Source organism: Oncorhynchus tshawytscha, linkage group LG23 (genome assembly GCF_018296145.1).
Source record: "Oncorhynchus tshawytscha isolate Ot180627B linkage group LG23, Otsh_v2.0, whole genome shotgun sequence".
Taxonomy (NCBI): Eukaryota; Metazoa; Chordata; class Actinopteri; order Salmoniformes; family Salmonidae; genus Oncorhynchus; species Oncorhynchus tshawytscha.
Window position 1 is genome coordinate 6,364,179 of NC_056451.1, and position 24,361 is coordinate 6,388,539.

Sequence of the window (24,361 nt, forward strand, 5' to 3'; positions counted from 1 at the left end):
TATTTTCCTCAAACTGGTTTTCAAGTGTCATGTACCTTTTTGTGTAACAACAATGGCTCATGCAGAACTATGATTTTCAAAAATACCTGAAGAACAATGAAAGTACCAGCAATAGAAGCTCAAATCAAATGTTAGTCACATGCGCCGATCTACAACAAGCGTAGACTTCACTGTGAAATGCTTACTTACGAGTCCTTTCGCAATAATGCATTTAAAAACTAAGAAAATGAACAAAAAGATACAAATAAAATAGTAACAAAATAAAAGAACACTAAAAAGAACAATAATGAGTCTATATACAGGCTATATACAAGGATTACCAGTACCGAGTCAGTGTACTGGGGTACGAGGTAGTTGGGTGATTAATTGAGGTAATATGTACATGGAGGTTTGGTTAGGTGATTGATTGATTGAAGCACTATGTGCATGTACTGTAGGTAGGGGGTGAAAAGCACAAAGTCCGGGTAGCTGTTTAATGAACTATTCAGCAGTCTTATGACTTTGGGGTAACAAAGGTAATAAAGCTAGCGAAAGGGTCTGATCGTTTGATTGATCGTCCCTTCTCTTGTCTCACCTACAGAGAGCCGACTTGGCTGTGGCCCCTCTTACCATTACCTACCTGCGTGAGAAGGTTGTGGACTTCTCCAAGCCCTTCATGAGCATGGGCATCAGTATCCTGTATCGCAAGCCCAACACCACCAACAACGGCTTCTTCTCCTTCCTCAACCCCATGACCCCTGACATCTGGGTCTATATTCTGCTGGCCTACCTAGGCGTCAGCTGTGTCCTCTTCGTCATCGCTAGGTGAGTCCCAGACATTTCTTGGCTACTTCCTGATCTGCCTGTCTGTGTGGGTTTGTGTTTATTGAACTTTAGTGAGAGTGATATATTTTGTTTATTCTACTTGTAGGGCTAAGTTAGTTGCAGGCACTAAAAAGTTAGTTAAAAAAATAACTTGTACAGGGATGTACAATTTTTTGTGACAACACTGTCTTTCACTAGGAGAACACCATGTTGAACATGCCAAAACCAAGGCGCAACCTAACGCTTTAATGCCCGCAACTGTGTATGGTTGCAGCTATGTGGAAATGTTTTATCTGGGAAGATATAGTGCACAAAAGGCTGGCCAATCCGAATCTCTGCAGAACTGAGTCAGTCAATGATCGTCTCAAGTGATTCCATCATTTGGGGATAAGGAGAGGTCTCTGCTCGGCAGTAGGTCCATGTTCAATTGGTACAAGTCCAACATTTTGTGTGAGCTGGTGGGTAGTGATCAAGGCAGTTATGTCAGCGGGGGCTCTCTGTGGAGCCCAGCATTGGAGGAAAAGAATGAGAGTAGCAAACCACCAGCGAAGTTATGCTCTCCGATTCAAAGCGTTTCCGGTATAATTTCTCTGCAGTTGTAATGCTTCTTTGAACAACTTTCATCTTCGAAATGTATAAAAATAAATACCTGCCGATACCTGGAGAAAGAAATTTGATAATAATAAAAAAATGTCTCTCATGACATTTACTTCTGCTTGTTATCATTTCCACATTCCCCACAAATCATTGAAAATCATTGCAAGTTGAACCTATTAGTAAATGCATGAAATTAGTATAGATTGAGATCATTGAAGAGTATCTCTGATTTTTAAAATATTTCCCTATGTGTTCCAAATGTGTTCCTGAGACTTTCTGTGGCATTCTTTACATAAGAGATAAAGAAAAGAACCCATGTGCCACTTGCAGGCATCCTACTCGCCTTGGGTGGTCATTGTCACTGCTTCTCACTGCTTCCTGGTGCCTCCAAATGCAAAGTGGTGCTTGAGGAAGTTCTGAGAATGTGGAGCTTTTGAAGGGGCTTTTGGGGTTCTGAGAGGAGCCAGCTGCATTCCTCAAACCTCTCCCGTTATGTCTTGAGACAAGCTCACAAGCTCGTTTTAGCACCCTGTTCTATAAGTATAACTAAAAAATAATCTCTGACTGTTGCATCATTCTTTGGAGATCTGCCTAGAAAGCGAGCAGAAGTGATTTGAGCCAAAAGAAGGCTCAAATAGCAGTTGGATGTATGGGTGCTTGAGATGTTAGAAAAACCAGAACGCTTTGATGAAAAAGGCAAATGTATGTGTTCAATATCAGGTAGGCACGTACTTGTACTGATTGATAGTCTGTAGTTTAAAACAATTCAGACAACTTTGAAATCAAAAAGCTTTTCTGGACCATCACAATCCATGTCACTGAGCAGGCACTCATGAGAAGAGAACAATGAAAGCGCTAAGCCTTATGCTTTGCCACAGCCATCTTGGAGTCCATGACTATAGGTCAACAATATGGGAAACCTACTCGAGTGCTTACAGAAGCGTGAAAACAAAAAAATGAAACACAACCATGCTCTAAGTACGAAAGAGAAAACATTGAGCAATGCCCGGTAGAGTATACTGTATGCACTTGCCTTATCAGTGCTCTTAAAACCTGGCATCTCTTTAAGGATGTAACTAGGGGGGGGGGTAGAAATCATCACAAGCTTCAATGCTGCATTACACTATCCAGGATCTGGAAAATATATCTTTGAAATTCCATAAGATAAAAATGGGCAGTGGAATACAGATGACAAAATAAGACTTCTTCTCTACCATGCCAATGTCGATAAGAACGTACGCTCTAGCAAGTGTGTAATAATGGACTTTTTCCCCAGTCATCCTTATCTTTTCAAATAGCAACACATTGGCCAAGTTTCAATTTCTTTGAGTTACCGCTTCAGGTGCTTCTGCTATGTCTGTCTAGCTGCCGAGAACGAGGGAGAAGCGAGGGTTTGCTTCTGAATCTCATTCAGGCTATTTAGAGGACTGATTTTTTTTGGAGAGATTGTTGCATCATTAGAGTGTGACCTGATTTAATGAAAAACACACAATGAGTGGCGAAGGTGCATAAAGATTTTGGAATTAAAATGTGACGTCATGGTTTTACAACTATCCATTTAGTTTTTAAATTACGGTGCGTGACATGGTTCAATGCGCCATTAATCAGCACAATCTACTTTTTTGGTTTTTAAAATTGTCTGCTAAAATTGTGTTCATGTATACTGTACATACTGTGCTAATGACGATACAAAAATATTGTAACATAGAGCAATATACAATACAGAGAATTTGGTAAACAATGAATTTCTATTAAGTGCATGGATGCCGCCATCTTTAAACACCTTCCCCATTAAATGGAGGCAAATGGAGATGCAAAGCTATGTGTTCCATTAAATCAGCTATTTCCCCCAGGGGTATGCGCAATGCCAATGTCTTCACATTTTCAAACAGTACATTTATATTTTCCAACGGGGCTATACATTTGGGTGATTTTTTTTGTTTGTTGCCTGAGTAGCCTCGTTTCACTGTCAAAAATGAAATTAAACCATCTAGCGTTCAGCAAAATAACAACACAATGTCAAATACAGGTAGCCTAGTCAAATAATTAACATCCAATCACATTAACCGTTACTCTCTCGCGGCAAACCTTCACTCTTGCGCAGGCATTTAGAAATAAAACATGAAAATGCAAAGACTTGTTCCCGACGCCACTTGGTTACACTGCAGCATCCACTGAGAGACTCTTGCTGCCAAGGGAATGCCTGACAGCTTGAAAGACATTTTTGACACTACAGTGAAAATGGTTAACTTTGTTAACGCAATGCCCCTGACCTCTCATTTATTTTCTGCATTATGCAATGATATGGGCAGCAACCATGTAACACTTTTACAATATACAGAAGTGTGCTGGTTATCAAGGGGCAAGGTATAGACATGTTTTTTTGACTTGAGAGACAAGCTTAATGTTTTCTTTACTGACCATAATGTTCACTTGTCTGACCATTTGCATGATGATGAGTTTCTCACATGACTGGCCTATCTGGGTGATGTTTTTTCACGCCTGAATGGTCTGAGTCTAGGATTACAGGGACTCCCCACAACTATATTCAATGTTCAGGATAAAATTGAGTTTATGCTTAAGAAGTTGGAGCTCTTTTCTGTCTGCATTAACAAGGACAACACACAGGTCTTTCCATCATTGTATGATTTTTTTGTGTGCAAATGAACTCAAGCTTACGGACAATGTCAAATGTGATATAGTGAAGCACCCGAGTAAGCTGGGTGCGCAATTACGCAGGTACTTTCCCGAAATGGACGACACAAACAATTGGATTCGTTATCCCTTTTATACCCTGCCTCCAGTCCACTTACCGATATATGAACAAGAGAGCCTCATCGAAATTGCAACAAGCTGTTCTGTGAAAATGTAATTTAATCAGAAGCCACTGCCAGATTTCTGGAAAGGGCTGCGCTCAGAGTTTCTTGTCTTGGCACTGATGCCCTTTGGAACCACGTACCTATGTGAGAGTGGATTCTCGGCCCTCACTAGCATGAAAACTAAATACAGGCACAGACTGTGTGTGGAAAATGATTTAAGACTGAGACTCTCTCCAATACAACCCAACATTGCAAAGTTATGTGCATCCTTTCAAGCACACCCTTCTCATTAACCTGTGGTGAGTTATTCACCATTTTGTATGAACAAATAAGGTTTTATATGTAAGATGGCTAAAAAAAGAGCAAAATGTATTGAATATTATTATACTATTATTTTTGCCCTGGTCCTATAAGAGCTCTTTGTCACTTCCCACGAGCCGGGTTGTGACAAACTCACACTCATTCTTATGTTTAATAAATGTATCGTATAGTGTGTGTGTGTGTGTGGCAGGCTTACAATGATGTCAAAAAAAACATTTTGAGTGTGCGCTGACCCTGGTGCTAGAGGGTGTACACAGCTGGAGGTTGAATGTTTGAAGGGGTACGGGACTGTAACAAGTTTGGGAACCACTGCATTAAATACAACAAATGTTTCGGGAGACACTTTATTGACACTGTATATGGTCCTCACCCACAAATATCGCTCAGCATAAATGTCACAGTGACTGACGATGTAAAAATAGATCATTGGCATTTGACATCTAACTTTTGAAGGTCTTGATTTAGTTTCTTCTTTTTGAAAAGAGACTATTTTCGGGATCATTTCATTTGGATCATCTGTAGAGCACCATCCTATCAACAAACTATTTGTTGATAGCAGCTGCTTGCTAAGGTTACGGTTAGGGTTAGGTTTAGAATAAGGGTAAGGGTTCAGATTAGGTTTAGTGCTAGGGTTAGTAGATATTAAGATTTGAAATGTTACTGATGGACTATCAAAATAAAGAGTTACCTAATTATCTCCGCTCATTGGCCAACTTTCACGAAAGTCAGTAAATAGAAGCAGGATATTTTAAGAAGAGTTGCCATCTGGCTTCGAAGGATCTAAGCCTCCTCTTCCTCCCCTCTGACAGCAAAACACCCTGAATAAATCAGATCGTATTTGAAACATTTTCCAAATTAATTTCAGGAAGGGAAAGCACTGACATTTACCATGTGTTATCTCGCCATCTGCCTTTAAAAAAAGTGACTGTTTCGTCGATATTAAAGGATTTACGGTGTGCAGCACTTTGAAAAGACACTAAATGGCAGAGTATGTGGATCCACGGGCTTCGCAGGTATTATTCTACTACATTTCCAGCTTTGCCTCACGTTCTCTCACATGACATTTCAATATCTGTCGTCCTGAAAGTGGCATTTTTGGTGGACAGTTAGCTACCTTTCGAGCACAGAGATGTATAAAGGTACCGCAAACCTTTTTGATTTGAACAGGGTTGACAGACAGCCATCGTCAAGGACACATAAGAGCACGTTAACACAGCTGACAAATGCTATGTCAAATGTACACCAAACAATCAATTTACTGAAAACAATACATGTGGACGTCTTTACAGCTTGTCTTTTGTTTGTATCGTGAGTAAAAAGCCATATGAAAATATGGCTCCTTGTGCAACCCGTAATATGTGCCCACGGTTGCACAGTTCTTTAGGGACACTGTAGGCTAACACTTCATGGGTGGTTTTTGTCAGGCGAAATTCAGGTTAAGTGCTAGGCTCAAGGACACATCAGGAGTGCTCTATCCAGCGGAGAGGCCTTCGATGCAGAGAACTAGAATGTATTATTAAGCACAGCTTCTGTTCCGGTCTTATTAGAACCAATTTGAGATGCATTACTATGGTTCAAACCCCAAAGCCACAGGATTACTGGGCAAGAGCATGAAATGAATCCAAGATAGGTATACCCATGCATAAAACATGTAAACTTGGGAGCAATATTTCAGATCTGTGTAAGTCCCTATATTACCCCCCTCCCCCTCATCCCCATATTACAATATGAACACGGTTATATTATATCATTGATTATTACACTGCTTTGAGTCATAGTTTTACTTCAAACTAATTTTTCTCTTTCTTTGTATATAATATCTGTGTGCAAACATTGGTGGGCTACATGAGTATCCATTATTTCTATATTGATATTGATTTTGGTGAGAAAGGGATTGAATTCTAATACACATTATCTCTTTCCCCATGCCTCATCAGGGTTAACTGAGCCCCACAGTAACAATACACTATTATGCCAAAATTGTGGTACACTGGAGCCTTTGTTCCTGATATCATTCTCCACCTGTCCTCCCTGTAGGTTCAGTCCATACGAATGGTACGACGCCCATCCCTGCAATCCCGGATCCGATGTGGTAGAGAACAACTTCACCCTCCTTAACAGCTTCTGGTTCGGTGTGGGCTCCCTCATGCAGCAAGGTATGGTATATCCTAGCTTATTCCCTCTTTCACCTGTCAAGAGCAACAGTCCCCCCTCCACTCCCTTCCTCCTCTGCACAGCCACCCTCCCTCTCCCTCCCTCTCTTCACCTCTTTAACTGACAAGCTACCTAATTTCCATTGTTTTAGAATACACTTGCCTGTCAGGAACAACTGCAGCTCAGACGTACATTACAAAAGAAAGCTGTTGTCACCTCCCTGCCTGCTCATAGAAACAGGAGTAGGTGTCAGACACCTGTCAGAATGTGGCAGGTAAAAGACAGAAAACACGGTTGCATTTGTTTCCCCATAACACAGCTGTTTGTGTTTTGGGACGAAAGGGTAAGTTGGTGAACGTGTCTGACAAATGCCAGCTGTCACTCCTCGCTGGCATTGGCTATGGACACAAGGTTGACGTTTATATTGTTGTGTTTCCCGAGTCCTTGTACCCATTGTCAAAATATATACCCCCACACAGCTCAGCTCTCGGGACAAATTACATTTTGTTAAATGACACTTTTTATGGTGCTGGAGTAGTGCCATTATTGACCTTTATTCATAATATGAAAGTATGTCAATATGAAAGTATGTCAATTCTCAGCATCTTTCTTATGCTAGAGCAGACTGTTAGCTTTAGTCTTTCCCCAACCCCCAAAATACCTATTTGAATGATTCCACCTTCTGTGTAAGCTTACACAAATCTGAGGAAGGTTGAGGGGAAGGATATCACGGCAACACCAAGCTAATGCGGTCGTCTCGTCCACCCTTGAAGACATTCGTAAGCAAATGGAGCCCCATAAATGCTTTGACGTAATGAAGTCAGCCGAGGATTTAAAAAAAGAGCTACTAATAAAATGTTTAACCTCAATGTAACAAGACAAATTAGGGAGGCTCGACAAGGCTCGACGGTGGATCTCTGCCAGTAAGGACAGCAAATGCGGCAATCCATTAAGCACAAAAGCTGTGCTCCTCCGGCAGCTCTCCCGCGTAGCTGCATGGTATCTCAGACAATTTGCATTGTGAGTGGAGGCTAACAGTAAAATATGAAAGGGAGGAGAGGAACGAGCAAAACAGAAGGAAGTTGGTGATTCATCTTTGAACAAGACTGATGGTCCTTTGTCATTGGGATGGTAGGTCTTGAATCTTGAAATTAAAACTTAAAATAATATTGAATAAATAATTAAAGAATATTGTTCCTTTGATACTGTCCTCCTGTAAGCAGGTTAATGTTGTTCCCCAAGATTACATTACTATACAACAGGATATTTTACTTCGACACAGCAAAAGGGTCTAAGAGTTAACTAGGTCACAGAAAGTAAAGTGTACCGGAGGTGGTTCGCTGAAGTCCACTTGCATTATGAGTATAACCTTCCTTGATAGATAGACGTTTCATTGCCAAATCATCCCAAAGTGTCTAAAATGGTTTTTTTGTTTTTTTAACTCTATACAGTTATTTTAAAATGATTTGGACATCAAACACGGAAAATGATTTTATCTGGGATATTGACTTGCATTGTTCTTTGGACACAAGCGCAAAAGAAAAATGCATTTGGTGACAGTAGCAAGGATAACAAAATCCAAAGGATTTACTTTTGGAATTTGAGTGAACTATCCCTTTAAGATCATAGCGCTAACGTGGTCTGGAATCGCTTAGAACAATTACGTTAGCAAGTTACAACTACTCTTTAAACATGTTGCCTTTTCCCAGTTTAACTTAGTTCCCTATGACGAAGTGAAAAAAATTAAATAACCTGCATCATTTGCAGTTAACTAAAAATGTAGGTCAAACATTGATTCTCTGGAAGACATACCCACAGAAATGCGTTTTTTTATCCATCTCCTCATAGCAAACCTTTATACTATCTAATCGATTGATCATGTAATTTATCAATGCAGCAATAACATAGTGCTCACCCTGGAGCACCATGTGCTGCCTGCGCATGTTTATCTCTGTTTAGATGGACTAGTATTGAGTAATTGTGGCACCTATGTGTTCTGTAGCCAGAGGCGGACTGGCCATGGTGGCCATGGTGGCTGGTGTGTGAGAGAAAAAATGACCATGCAGTTCAGCAGGTACTCACACTCAAACCATTAAAAGGAAAAACCATTGAGCGGGAGAAATATACTTCATTTAATTCCATGCTGGAAAGAATACAATAAGTGCCAGTGGAAAGTGCAAAAAGTGCTATGTGTTCTGCCCTGATACAAATGGACCAAATATGTATCCAAAGGGGTCCATTTTGTTATACAAACCAGACACCTTATGCTCTGCAGCCAAATTCACCGTCAGTCGCTGAGGTAGAAGCCATTTCACTGACATGTTTAAAATGCAAATGGCTATGTTTGGAAGAGGAAGAACAGCCTAATAAATCAAAATCCTGCCAGCTTGTCTGTAGGAGTGAGGTGTCATACAAAACAAGAATACACAAAATGGAGAGGTGTAAAAGCAGACCTTGCATGCTTCAAAAGAGGCGTGCCCTGGGCCGTGTGAGGCTTTGCTCATGGCAAACAGTGTCTGAGGTGTTGCAAAATGGGTGAAACATGAAAATAAGTTGCTATATTGATATGCAAAATGTGTAAGTAACATAAGCTATACGAAATATTGCATTTATAGTCATGGGGCATTGTTTTGACCTTATCGGTGTTAGTTATCTTATCCCGATATGGAGAAGACAGTTTCTCAACTTGGAAAACAATTTTAGTTTTTTATGACGTTCAGTTTTTAAAAGAGATTAATAAGCAGTAACAGCCTCTGGTGTAGAGAGTGTGTGTTTATGTGATGATGCCACGAAGGAGAGAATGTTAAGTTCAGGTAATGATTCTCACGGGAAGAGGTGCCTCCCTGATGTTAAATTGAATCTTTGCTTGTGGGGAAAATAACTTGGGGAGAAAGCCAGGGCATTGCATTTAATAGTACTCAGTGCTTCTAAATCCACAGAGAATATAACTCTTAAGCATGTGTGCTTTTGTCAAGGCTGTTATAAGGAGCCACGAGTAGTTGTGAATGCTTTTTGCTAGTCGTATATTGCATTATGGGTGATAGACGGTACTGTTAACACACAAATTTCACACAGGTGGATCACAACAAATGTTACTACTGTATGTAATATTACAAGCATCAAGAATCATCACTGTGAATTCTTGTAATGTTTGTTTGTGTCAATTAATCCCATAGGGGATGGGTTGCCAACTGGTGCTTTTACACAAAAAATAAAATGTCCTTAATTCATTCAGCATCCCTGAGCCTAATACCTTTCTCAATAAAATTGCCATTTTACCGTAGTGTGTATTTAGTCACTTCCCCATTATGTAACATACTTTATATTTTAATGTTTTGTCATAGTGTTTTGCAAGGCCTTTCACTGTACTTGTGCACATGACATTACAACTTGAAACTATGATGTCAGCACCTAGCCATTCTAGCTGCAGCAGCACTGCAGTCACTCAGATTGTGTTGCTTTGTTGACTGGAATTGCGTCATTATCTTCTGCTCTGAAAGGACATTTATACTTATTTGGCTTAGGAGACATGAAGTCCTTCTTCAATGAGATGCGTAGTGCATTGACAAGGTTTTTATTCCTCGGCAGCACTGTATGACCAATCTGTTTTTAGTATTTATTTGAGTGTTCTAGGTACCGTGCGACAACAGCTGACAACAGCATTTTATGGCCTGGAATCCAATTGGGCTACCAGTTATTCCAGTTCCTTACCAGTTTGACTGCTGAGCTGAGTGTCCTCCTACACTTAAGTGATAGTTCTTACCTTGGAGTGTTACAATACTGGCCTTGTTTGCCACCGTGTAAGGCTGTCAAATTACAAAGGACAAATCCAATCAAATTGGGTAAGGAAGGTTAAAAAGCTGACCACTTTACCTCCTCTCAGTGGGGTGGTTACTCTTCAAAATTGCCCTCATAAATCTTCTCAGTAAAGTAGTGGAGGGCACTGAACTCAACCTCTGGTGGAGAGGTTGTTTTAGACGTCGACAGGGACAGAAAATAAAGTAGTCAAAAAGCTATTGTAAACAAGATATATGGGAATTGAACTGACAGAGGACCTCACAATGTCATACTAAATGCTGTGGGAGGCAGTCTGGCCAACCTAAGTAATTGAACATTTATGTCCAGAGACTGATAAGCCATTTTCACCCTGTCAAATGTAAGTTGTCTCAAATGGATGTATGTTATGCATGCATTATTTGTGAGGCACTGCTCCACACAATTCAAAATCATGCAAAGAAGAATACAAAACACAAAATCGACACAACAGCCCATATAAAAGCAAGCATGTAATGCATGTATACCATGCAAGCCATTTTACGGGTCCAGGGAACATATGGCTGTGGCAAAGGAGGTGGAACATTTCAAAGGCAGAGAAAGAGCAGAATAACATTTAGATGTGACCTCTTTGTCTTGGTGACATTTTAATTGGACACATGCCAAGTGGCAGGGTTCTTAATGAAACCCCACAACGAAGAAGCAAACGCGTGTCACTTTATTATTTCAAAAACACCAGAACCGATTCCACCATCTGTTTGTGCTTTCTGTCTGTTAAAACTTCTTTGGGATGATATGACAACAGCCAGTGAAAGTGCCGGGCGCCAAATTCAAAACAACAGAAATCTCATAATTAAAATTCCTCAACATACACGTATCTTATACCGTTTAAAGGTAGTCTTGTTGTTAATCCCACCACAGTGTCCGATGTCAAATAGGCTTTAAGGCAAAAGCAGCACAAACGATTATGTTAGGTCACCACCAAGCCACAGAAAAACACAGCCATTTTCCCAGCCAAAGAGAGGAATCACAAAAAGCACAAATAGAGATAAAATGAATCACTAACCTTTGATGATCTTCATCAGATGACACTCATAGGACTTCATGTTACACAATACATGTATGTTTTGTTTGATAAAGTTCATATTTATATTTTAAAAATCTGAGTTTACATTGGCGCGTTACATTCACTAGTTCCAAAATCATCCAGTGATTTTGCATAGCCACATCGATTCAACAGAAATTCTCACCATAAATGTAGATGATAATACAAGTTATACACATGGAATTATAGATATACCTGTCCTTAAATGCAACCGCTTTGTCAGATTTCAAAATAACTTTACGGAAAAAGCAACCCATGCAATAATCTAAGACGGCGCTCAGAACAATCAAGTCAAAATAGCCGCCATGTTGTAGTCAACATAAACCATAAATTACATGCTAAATATACCGTTACCTTTGATGATCTTCATGAGAATGCACTCCCAGGAATCCCAGGTCCACAATAAATGCTTGATTTGTTCGATAATGTCCGTTATTTGTGTCCAATTAGCTACTTTTGTTAGCGCGTTTGGTATACATATCCAAACGCTCGTTCTGGTCAGCGTTACGTCGGACAAAAACTTCAAAAAGTGATATTACAGGTCGAAGAAACATTTCAAACTAAGTACAGAATCAATCATTAGGATGTTTTTATCATTAATCTTCAATAAAGTTCCAACCGGAGTATTCCTTTGTCTTGAGGAGCCATGGATCGCAGGTCACTATCATGTGAAATGCGCATGACCATGAAATGGCTGACTGCCAGACACCTGATTTATTCTGCTGTCATTCAGTCCCACAACACAGTAGAAGCCTCATTCAAATTTCTATAGACGGTTGACATCTAGTGGAAGCCCTAGGAAGTGCAACTTCATTAATATCTCAAGGGATTTCAATGGGAACTGTGTTGAATACATACCAACCTCAGATTTCGATTTCTCCTCAGGTTTTTGCCTGCCATATGAGTTCTGTTATACTCACAGACATCATTCAAACTGTTTTAGAAACGTCAGAGTGTTTTCTATCCAATACTAATAATAATATGCATATATTAGCGACTGAGGAGCAGGCCGTTTACTTTGGGCATCTTATTCATCCAAGCTACTCAATACTGCCCCCCAGCCAAAATAAGTTAAGCTTGGTGGAATCAGAGGCCGCGTTCCAGGCTGACTACATTGCAGATGCATGCCAGATCTCCAGCCCAGACCACCCACTCCATTACTGCTTTGATCGTCTACTGACAAGTTGGAGATACTGGACAATTAAGTGTCGCACCACGCCCTTCGGGAGGAGTTTCATCCTGGGGGCTATCACTATAATGAACAATTCTATGGGCAGGTGGAGGGAGGGAGGGGGGGGGTATTATTTATGTCTGCCTTTTTGTTTCTTGCGTTCATGTGTGAGCTGTGCTAGGATTTTCCTCTTGTACGACAATAAACCTGATTCTAACCTGACTCTGATATCTCACAATGCACGTATAGGTGTTTAACATTTCAACTAACATCATCATATGGTATAGCAATCAGATAGCTGACTCTGCAGTCGATTACTTGCACACAACCATTGGATGGTGCATGCAACACAACTGGAATATTGTCAGCTTGGAACATGACCATTATTTTAAAATGAACTCTCAGCCTAGACTGAGGGTTTGTTTGGATACAGGAATCCTCTGTATCTGGCATTAGATTTTGGGATCGCCCCCCAAAATGTTCTGCTCATCCGCTTTCTTCATAGCCAGCTAATTGTAGTCAAATTAAAATATAAGGCTGCCAGGTACATAGATATGCCCCTTTAGTTGTTTTCCATCTGAGAATTTGAGTAAGACCAAGAGTGTACAGTATGTGTGTTCCATTGATCACCTTATGTGAAAAAGCAACCACATAACCATTGTGTTTGTTATATTCTGTAACAGTCGTACATAAAGAAGATGCGTATGTGATGTCAAATGTCTCCATTACAGGGGCTACACTAAACTTTTACCTCTGGGGGTACTCTTGAGTTCAAATGGGTCCCCTAAATGGACAGAAATATTGTCTGGAAATGACCGAATATATCATGGAATATGTATATGAACACTACAGCCAAAATTCAAGCCAAAATGTGAGCTAAACAATTGGCGACTGAATACCTACAGTGTATCTGTAAGATGACCGTTGTTCTCCTTCACCCTGTCTTCCATCCAGGCTCTGAGCTGATGCCCAAAGCCCTGTCCACCAGGATCATCGGAGGCATCTGGTGGTTCTTCACCCTCATCATCATCTCCTCCTACACGGCCAACCTGGCCGCCTTCCTCACCGTGGAGCGCATGGAGTCGCCCGTGGACTCTGCCGACGACATCGCCAAGCAGACCAAGATTGAGTATGGTGTGGTCAAAGACAGTGCCACCATGTCTTTCTTCAAGGTATGCATCTTAAAAGACGTGGTCTGTCTTTGCTTTGGTTTTGAGTTGTGCTTTGTTTCATGTTGATTTCATTACTCGTGTTAAATGAACAATCTGCCAAGAACGTTATCCGAAAAGAACAGAATTAAATCTCTTCATTTAATTTCTCCAGTCTTTTTTAAGTAGTTTGAATACGGCCCCATTCATTGATTGAAGCACGCTGAGTACACACAGTTATATTGTCATAAAACTTGTTTATGAAGAACTGATGCTGCATCAGTACTTTTTTATATACAGTATGCTTCTCAATAAAATAAATAATCATATTATTTCACAAAATACATTTTTGAATATATTTTTTTATTTCCAGTTAGATCTTAATTCCCACTGCAAAAGCAAGTTCTCCACTTCTCCACGTTGTTTTATGGGATCCTCCCAAAACAATTGTTTTATTCCAAAGTTTCAGCTTTTGCCCTGCAGTGTTCTCAACTTTATTTTATTATTTTGAGTTTCGACTTCGATGCTGTTACTGTGGTGCTGAATAACACGTAAGGGTTTGCTGTTTTTCTGTGTAAGAAATGGAAAACATTGGACACAGTTCTATGGAACATGTTTCATGGACAAGGGAAAAGCTCATGTGTTTATGGCACACAATAGCAAGGAAAACAGATTATTTGATTGTCCAATTTTAACACTTTCAAATATTCTCTATTGAATAGTTCATAAATACCTTATGTAATATGTGTGCCTCTGCTAAAGAGTGTATCTTAGGAGTTTCCCCTGCCCTGACAATATAATTGAGGATGTATGTTAGTTGACTTCTCTCTGGCCCATTTGCTATTTCTGTCATCCCTATTTCCTTTATATTGGTTTAATCATATTATATTTATTGGCATTTTGTTTTTTTGAAAAGCATGTGGCAAATATTATTATTATTATTATTCATAATTTCTCTTACTGCTCTCTGTTAGCATTGTCTCCGCTGCTCTATGACCCGGTCAGAATATCCACCAATAGAATTTTCACCCACATAAAGATTTCCTGTGACCACCAAAAAATCCACTAGGGGAGAAAGAGCACATTAGTACCCGTTCTATTCCATAAGGTTTGATTAACATGGAGTTCAATGAGGGATTAGGCATGGTCCATGGAGTAACTAGAATTTGTGATTATACCAAATTAGAGTCATCAGTTGCCTATCCATTGGAACTACTGGCTATGGTGTAAACCAGGGGTGGCCAACCCTCCTCCTGGAGAGCTACTGAGTGTTCAGGCTTTTGCTCCAGCCCCTACTGAAACCTTATCCTACTAATCATCTACTCATCAGGGCCTTTAGTTCCTGATGGCTGCCTGTCTACCCTGAGCTATACCCATCTATTTGAACCTTCTCTAAATGAAAGATTGACAATTACTCAAGAACTTGCTGTAAGTTCTCGGCACAGTAAAAAGTGGATTTTACTCCTTGAGCGTGTTTACTTTGATTAGTGACAGATATGATTGCATTGTTATTAGTCAGAGGAGACACAGGTGTCTATAATTACCTCATCAATTGCAGAGCTCAAGTGCCCTTCTCGTTATCACTGGGAGGGCTAACGAGCTCTACTGAAGCTGATGAGGGAGCTGATAAATACTGAAGAGGTCGGGGAGTAGCTGTAGATTTGTCAAATCACACTGCATGGAAGGGCACTGTAGGGCAAAGTAAATCTTTGCACTGTAATCTCTGGCGCACTATGCTATCTTGACAATCAGATGTACTGCATGTGTGTCACCTGCATCTATAAATAAAGTTTTTCACATCTTAACCGCCAATGCAGGAATTAAGTAACTAAAGAGCTTTGACATCCTACATATTTTCAAATGACTATGGTGATGAGACAGTCATTATCTCAAATTAGGTATGGAATAACATTTGACCCCTTGTCAAATAGCAGGAAATATCACATAGACAAACGCAAGGCTAATAGAGAGGAACTCAATTAATCCAGACTTTTTTCTTATTTTCTGTGGATGAAAATAGATGTACATTACCTCCCCATACTAAATGATTGTATCCAGTGGCACAAGTAACTTCTTATATAAAATAAATAAATAGATGTATGAAAGTATAGAAGTGTCGAAGTAGATACAGTACCTGAAAGCTGTGAATGTTAAAGTGGCATTGCACAGGTTATTCCTTTTCTTGGAGCTCAAGGCTCCAATATGTTCCTTTATTCCTGCATTTACATACCTCGAGATGGAGAAGTACGGGAAAAGGATAATAACAGCATGATAGGTGCTCAAGATTGCCAGATTATTTTCAACACCAATACTATGTGCTACAAAGATGGGGGCTATATGTGCAATGGGATCAACACACGGTAGAAAATATGTACATTTTTTTTTAAAGTACTGTTTAGACTCAATGCCCCTTTGACCAGGTGTAATGCACAAGCTGAGATTCAACATTGATTGTACTTTCAATTCTTCCCCAGAAATCAAAGGTGTCTACTTTTGAGAAGATGTGGGCTTTTATGAGTAGTAAACAGAGTACGTCGCTGGTCAAGTCCATTGAGGACGGCATCCAGAGGGTTCTGAAGTCTGACTATGCCTTGCTCATGGAGTCCACCACAATTGATTACATTACCCAGCGGAACTGCAACCTCACCCAGGTTGGAGGCGTCATTGACAGCAAAGGCTATGGAATAGGCACTCCCATGGGTAAGATGTAACAAAATCTGTCATTCTTAAGGATTAGCCCCTTTTTTGCAATTTTCGAACTAAAATGACATACCCAAATCTAACTGCCTGTAGCTCAGGTCCTGAAGCAAGGATATGCATATTCTTGGTACCATTTGAAAGGAAACAATTCAACATTTATTTTTTTGTACCATCAACTTTGAAAAGCAAGACAAATTCCATAATGTATTATTCCAGCCCAGGTGCAATTTTAGTTTTTGGCCACTAGATGGCATCAGTGTATGTGCAAAGTTTTAGACTGATCCAATGAACCATTGTATTTCTGTTCAAAATGTTGTATCAAGACTGCCCAAATGTGCCTAATTTGTTTATTAATGTTCAAAATTTTGCACTTTCCTCAAACAATAGCATGGTATTATTTCGCTGTAATAGATACTGTAAATTAGACAGTGCAGTTAGATTAACAAGAATTTAAGCTTTCTGACAATATCAGATATGTCTATTTCCTGGGAAATGTTCTTTTTACTTACAACCTCGTGCTAATCGCATTAGCCTACATTTGCTCAACGTCAAGAAGTTTTAATAGATAAAATATGTCGTTGATGGTATGAATACTCTCAAGCTCTCCATAACTCCTGCAACAAGCACCATCCCCCACTGATACATTGGTAGGAGGTGGTCCTCTCGAGCTGGACAAACAAATAACACATTCATTCTATATCTATGCTTTCGATGCAGAGCATTTTGATGAACTGCTATTGTATTTTACTCTTGTTATTTTGTAATTTCTGGACAATGTGTGTATTGTTAAATTTTTGCTGCACTATTGAAGCTAGAAACATAAGCATTTCACTGCACCTGCGATAACTTCTGAAAAACTGTGTACGCAACCAATAACTTTTGATTTGATTTACCAGTCAAAAGTTGACACACCTACTCATTCCAGAGTTTTTCTTTATTTTTACTATTTTCTACATTGTAGAATAATAGTGCAGACATCAACACTATGAAATAACACATATGGAATCGTGTAGTATCCAAAAAATGAGGTAGTCACCTGGAATGCGTTTCAATTAACAAATCAAATCAAATCAAATTTATTTATATAGCCCTTCGTACATCAGCTGATATCTCAAAGTGCTGTACAGAAACCCAGCCTAAAACCCCAAACAGCAAGCAATGCAGGTGTAGAAGCACGGTGGCTAGGAAAAACTCCCTAGAAAGGCCAAAACCTAGGAAGAAACCTAGAGAGGAACCAGGCTATGTGGGGTGGCCAGTCCTCTTCTGGCTGTGCCGGGTGGAGATTATAACAGAACATGGCCAAGATGTTCAAATGTTCATAAATGACCAGCATGGTCGAATAATAATAAGGCAGAACAGTTGAAACTGGAGCAGCAGCACAGTCAGGTGGAAGTTGAAACTGGAGCAGCAGCATGGCCAGGTGGACTGGGGACAGCAAGGAGTCAACAGTTGTGCCTTAAGTTAATTTGTGGAATTTCTTTCCTTGTTCATGCTCAAAAATAAAGAAAAACCCTTGAATGAGTAGGTGTCCAAACTTTTGAATGCATATTAATATGCAATGACAACATACACATTTAAGCCATGTGTTGTGAAAACACCCCTGTGGCCTCTTCAGCGAGGTGCAGCTAGTGGTCTGTCTTATCGTACAACCAGACTTAAGCAGACCTGTTGCTTGCCTTACAGGCTCTCCATACCGGGACAAAGTGACCATCGCCATCCTGAGCATTCTGGAGGATGGCCGTCTGCACATGCTCAAGGAGAAGTGGTGGAGCGGCAGCAGCTGTCTGGACGAAGAGCGCCGTGAGAAAGCCGGCCCCATGGGCATTCAGAATTTGGGAGGGATCTTTATAGTGCTGGCGTCTGGCCTGGTTCTCTCCGTCTTTGTGGCTATAGCCGAATTCATATACAAGCTAAGGAAGACGGCGAAACGTGAGCAGGTACATATTAAACCCATGAATGTGATTCAAGATTGTTGATCAATAATTTATGTACTTGATGTGATTATTTTATGGATGACATGGTTTGCATGATGTACAGTATTTGTATTGGTTAATTTTAGATCCTTCACTTCCATTATTCAACTTGCCTAACTGTGCTTATGTCTGACAATATGAAAACAACTTTTAAATTCAAGCTGCACTCTGTCCATTTTAGTTCCCTTTATTAAAGGGATTTGCATTCCCTCAAATAATCCCTGTGCTATTTGGCCATAAAATAGAACATTTTATCAGGCATAATTGTAAATTGGAGCATGCCGAATTAATCTGTTATTAGTCATTGCAGATGTCAGAATACCATGAAACTCAAGTTGTAAATCGCAGATTGGAGTTATGCAACTAAGCGGGTTGTGTCAAGCATTCTTGTATAGTTAGAGCCATATTCTTACCCCATTGTATTCAATCTATCTGACAGAGCAGGAACAGTGCACATTGCGTGGGTTGCATGTGGTGGGGGTTGCAGTTTGACATGGCCGTCAGCGATGGGAGAGGAACAACATACATGACTGTTTTGTGGTTAATGTGTTTTGTACTTTTGATTGTTGACACTCACTTGTTGCTCTCAGAACCATTTAAAGCTAAGGCATTTACCCCCATCCCTTCCCCCCCCCTTCTCTCCCCTCCTCCTCGCCCTTTTCGCCCAGAGGTCTTTCTGCAGTGCCATGGTGGACGAGATCAGACAGTCGTTCACCTGCGGGAGGCGTGTGAAACACAAACACCACCACCAGGTCCCGGTCATGGTCAAGACGGATGCAGTGATCAACATGCACACGTTCAACGACCGACGACTCCCGGGAAAGGACAACATGAGCTGCAACACTGGGATGACCCCCGTGTTCCCGTGACGGTTTGCGCCTCCCAGAGAAAGAGCCTCCTGGGCAATGTGGAGGGCGTGATTGGTCCCGAAACCTGGGACAATGGAATCGAGGGGATTACCAGATTCACCATCAACCACAGCGACATAGGGACACTAACGAAACATGGAACACTAACTCAACATGGTACTATCAAAATGGCAGCATCGGCGACACAGGTATGACAGTGTTCACCCATGTATTCCAAAAGAGACAGAAAAAGAGAGAGAGGGAGGTGGAGGAGGAGAAGAACCGTTCCTGGAAAAGGAAACATCTCCAAATAATCTGTATTCAAGTCCGATGTTTACGTACGTAACACAAAAATACACTCACCAAGGAATCACAAGATATCCAAGGAATCCTTGATTGACAACAATGATTCAACCTTTTTATTGGACAAATGGCATAAAGACAGAGTTGGCTTCATTGAGCATGGCAATAAAAGAACTACAGACAGACATGGGAAATTAGGTTTTGATGGGAGATCAATTATGTCACACATAGCACATCATGATCATTCAAAGTCAAAGTTCTGACTGATTCTTTTTTATCTTGTTTGTAGGTCCTTTGGCAGCAGAAAATTATGTTACCTCAAACCTTGTACAGACATAACATTGAGTCTTTGTTTTGCTCTCTTTGAGTCACCGTCTATTTTGTGGGAGGCGTTTTTAAACGCAAGGCTTGGACCACCGGACTTCTATAATTCCACTAGAAGAAACACGTCCTTAGTACATGCAGATGACAGCAATGGAATCCCAACAGTGAGCAAATCCCACAGTAAGAGAGAGCATTAGTCACTCAGTGAACTTGGTTTGCAGATCTTTAATTTGACGAAAAATGACTGTTCAACGAGAGAGAGTTGACATCACTGAAGCTATCCTGAGGTTAATGGGGAGACCTTGATTTATTGGTAATAAATTACGTTTCCACATATTGTGCCATTTTGTTATTGTGACTAAACACAATGTAGTGCCCTATTTGTTTGTGCTTCACCACATTATTTGCAGACGTATGTTTTGTGGACATTAAGATAATCTTGTCCGTGAAAAAAAAAGAACAACGAGCTAGCCAATTTCCAAAGATCTGCCCATAAAATAAAACTAAACATTGGATGTGACTGCTCATGCAAGTGCTTCATGAGATACTGTTCCCAAATTTCTAAATTAGACTATGTTAGAGTGTAATATCCATGGCCTTTTTCCTCTTTACAACACAGGGTAATGTGTTCCTATCAGATATAATAACTTTTTTTGGGGGGGGGGGCATCTTATTAATCAAACAAACAAATATACAATACTCTTGGGATAATGAATGAGGAGTGATTTGCTTCAACGTATTCATGTACCAAAATACAAGTACATAACACTTCAAGTTTACTCTAATTTGGCTACCAATGATAAATGGACATGAACCCCCTTATACTTGTTGCACCACTAGTCTATATTGTCCTCTAAAATAACTACCTGGTCTCATTACTTTTTTTGATATGTACATGTTGAACAACTGTACGATTTAGGGGTATAAACTGAATTTATTTCCTCATAAAAGCACAACATGTTTATGGTTATGTTAAACCCAATCATACCGTTCATGTTTGAAGGGTTATGGTTAGGGTTATAGTCAGCTAGTTAGTTAGTTAGCCAGCTAGCTAGGCTAGCTTGGCTAATTGGTTATCTCTAGTTGGTTATATCTGCCAATGTCCACTTAATAAATATTTCAGAGAAATCTGTCTGCATTGGCTTTGTGTTGTTAAAAAAAACAATGGCAATATAACATTTTCAGAGGGCAATCAGCCATCTGTTTCCATTTTGTGAAAGTGTCTCTACAATAAGGCCCCTCAGAAATAGCCATGTTATAATAGCACAGTGTCCATTGAATTGCTCTTGCTGCTTGCAATGAATTACCTTCTGACTGCTAAACAGATACTCTAATCTAGTAATATCAGTGACATGAAAGAAATGCAGAGAGCACAGTACAGATGTACAGGCTACATAGTCACTGTTTTAAGCTGTTTGGTTTTAGTTCTGCAATTGCAGGTGATTGTAAATGACTAGGTTTTGTATTGTGTTGGGCAGAGGACATTGGACAAGAGACCTTATGAGTAAGAAACAAATGCTGTCATCACTTTCAATGGTACTACATACTATTCCTTCTGCGTGTGTTTACTTTGTGGCCACGGCAACAGTGAATGTCCCCGGGACACGCAAATTATTTTGCTTATTCATATTGCAGGGCCGATATTAAAGCTTTGTGGCAGCGTTACCGAATGCTACGCTACCATTACGGAAATGAGATAGGCTAGCTCTGAGTGGCTGATGAGACCCTTTTGGTTTTTGCATTTGATTTTCATTCTGTGCACTAGAGATAGATATCATTAAATGAATCATTATCATGCTCAGATGATGAGATGAACAAACAGATGGAAGATCTGAAGTTTGGGTTTTCTGGGTTTATGTTGTCTGCAATGCCTATAAACTGTATATCTGCAATGAGTATTGAGCTGTAAGATGCTAGGAGTCTATATGTGAGCTGCCGGAATAGGGAGCTGAACAGACGGCATACCTCTGTGAGGTTTACAATATTGATAAAAAAGACAAACTATCTTGGGTTCCTTTTTTTCAACATTAACAATGTAAAGATTCAAGGGAACTTAAATCTGTGTGACTTATGATTGGTTTGGTAGAAACTCATTGTATAAATGTTAATCAGCTCCCTTCTGCAAAGTAGAGTATATGTAGATAAGATGAACAGGAGAAAATGTATTTTGCTAAATTTTTACAGGTAAATGCATACATTTTTGCTCTCAGCCAAACACAATTTCTTAATTTAAATTAGGTTTCATATGCCACTAACCTGTACCCCACTCCCACTTCCCAAACCTCCATATTAATTTATTCGATTGGAATGGATTATAATATATTATATTGGATTATGATCATCAAGAGTAGAATATTATATGTAAATCTTATTTTATCGCACCTAATATATTGATATGAGGTGTATGTGACGTTGTAATATTGAATTCCCCAAAACTGTAGAGGAAACTTCTTTAGAATAGATTTTGTATGATCTAGCTGGCTCTTTTCTTCTCTTTTGAAACACATGATGCAGTTGGGCAAAGACTGGTTGTTACACTACACGTTAGACTGGCTTCCAGTTGAATTCTCCTTTGACTGCAAACACAAGTTACTTTAGTGCTTTTTATGTTAATCCATATACTCGCTGAAATAATTGTGGTGAAAATGGACATCAGTGATCCATTAATAAAACTATTTACATTTACTACCAAGATTTGAGTTCAGTTAATTCAATCAATCCCAATTATGAAGCACACTGTCTTTTTTTATAGCAAAATGCGAATCCAGTTATTTTTCAACATTTTATGAAATCTAAGATAAAAAGAAAGAAAAAAATAAAATAACATGTGCAGTATTTGCTATGAGTTACACTTTATTAAGCAATCAAACAGTCACAGCGCTAGGTATTTATTTATGTTTTGTTTTGAGTTGAGTTGAGCTGAATTGTCTACTTCTATCGTTTGACAAGAAACCTCTCAAACAATAGGATTGATATGTTGGTGCCGACCGGGCTTTTCTTTGTGGACATGCAGAATTTCTATGAATATAGTTTTTTGTAACGTTTTGGAACATTTTCTGTTTACCTAATAACTGTATGTGTTAAGAGAATACCATTATTAGAATAACCAAGTAAAACATGGGGAAATACAAATACATAGAGAGGCTATTGCGTTATTTTCTTTTTAACACTGTGAATAATTCAATTGTACAGTTTGCTGTATGGGTTATATGATTTTAAAGTTTTAAATAAAACATGTAAAACTATATTACTCTTCTTTGAGTCCTATTATTCAAAGACACTGTGTCAGTTGATAGACTAGATTCATACAACTAAACCTGAGAATACAAAACTCTCTCTGCAGAGCTGGCTCAAGGAGAACTTTGTTGCCATTTGCCGTATGGATCCATTCACTCGGGCTGGAATATCCCTTTGAAGTCATGCTTTACCTGAGCTTGCTGATACCGAATCATTGAAGTATAAGTTCACAGTGACATGAAAGACCGGAGGGCGCCACAGAGAAACTTGTGCATTTTGAAACCTGCTATTTACAATATTACCATTGTGACTTGCTGAGACATGCACATCAAGCAGGGAGAGTGGAGAGAGTAGTGCATAGTCTGTCCAATGAATAATGGCCCCAGATACACTACATCACCAAAAGGACACCTGCTCGGCGAACATCTCATTCCAAAATCATGGGCATTAATATGGAGTTGGTCCCCCCTTTGCTGCTGTATTCCACTAGATATTGGAACACTGCTGTGATGACTTGCTTCCATTCAGCCGCAAGAGCCATTAGTACGGTCAAGCACTGATGTTGGGCGATTAGGCCTGGCTCGCTGTCGGCCATCCAATTAATCTCAATGGTATCGATGGGGTTGAGGTCAGGGCTCTGTGCTGGCCAGTCAAGTTCTTCCACACCGATCTCGAAAAACCATTTCTGTATGGACCTCGCTTTTTGCACAAGGTCATTGTCAATCTGGAACAGGAAAGGTCCTTCCTCAAACTGTTGCTACAAAATTGGAAGCACAGGAGCATCTAGAATGTCATTGGAAGGGTTAAGATTTCCTAGCCCGAACCATGAAAAACAGCCCAAGACCATTGTTCCTCCTCCACCAAACTTTACAGTTGGCACTATGCATTGGCACAAGTAGTTTTCTCTTGGCATCCGCCATACCCAGATTTGTCCATCTGACTGCCAGATGGTGAATTGTAACTCATCACTCCAGAGAACGCATTTCCACTGCTCCAGAGTCCAATGGCGGTGAGCTTTACACCACTCCAGCCGACGCTTGGTGATCTTAGGCTTGTGTGCAGCTGCTCGGCCGTGGTTTCTCA

General features: G+C 39.9%; 1 protein-coding gene across 1 annotated transcript in view; it reads left to right on the forward strand.

Moving 5' to 3' along the window:
- The window catches only part of LOC112223089 (glutamate receptor ionotropic, kainate 3), a 115,100-nt gene extending 91,812 nt beyond the window's left edge, over positions 1-23,288 (forward strand). Inside the window, exons 11-16 of the mRNA XM_024386045.2 lie at positions 581-804; positions 6,579-6,697; positions 13,700-13,917; positions 16,368-16,593; positions 18,277-18,530; positions 19,237-23,288. Coding sequence (XP_024241813.1) covers positions 581-804; positions 6,579-6,697; positions 13,700-13,917; positions 16,368-16,593; positions 18,277-18,530; positions 19,237-19,629 — 1,434 coding nt within the window. The 3' untranslated portion in view covers positions 19,630-23,288. The remainder of the gene's footprint in view (positions 1-580; positions 805-6,578; positions 6,698-13,699; positions 13,918-16,367; positions 16,594-18,276; positions 18,531-19,236) is intronic.
- The last annotated feature ends 1,073 nt before the right edge of the window (positions 23,289-24,361 follow it).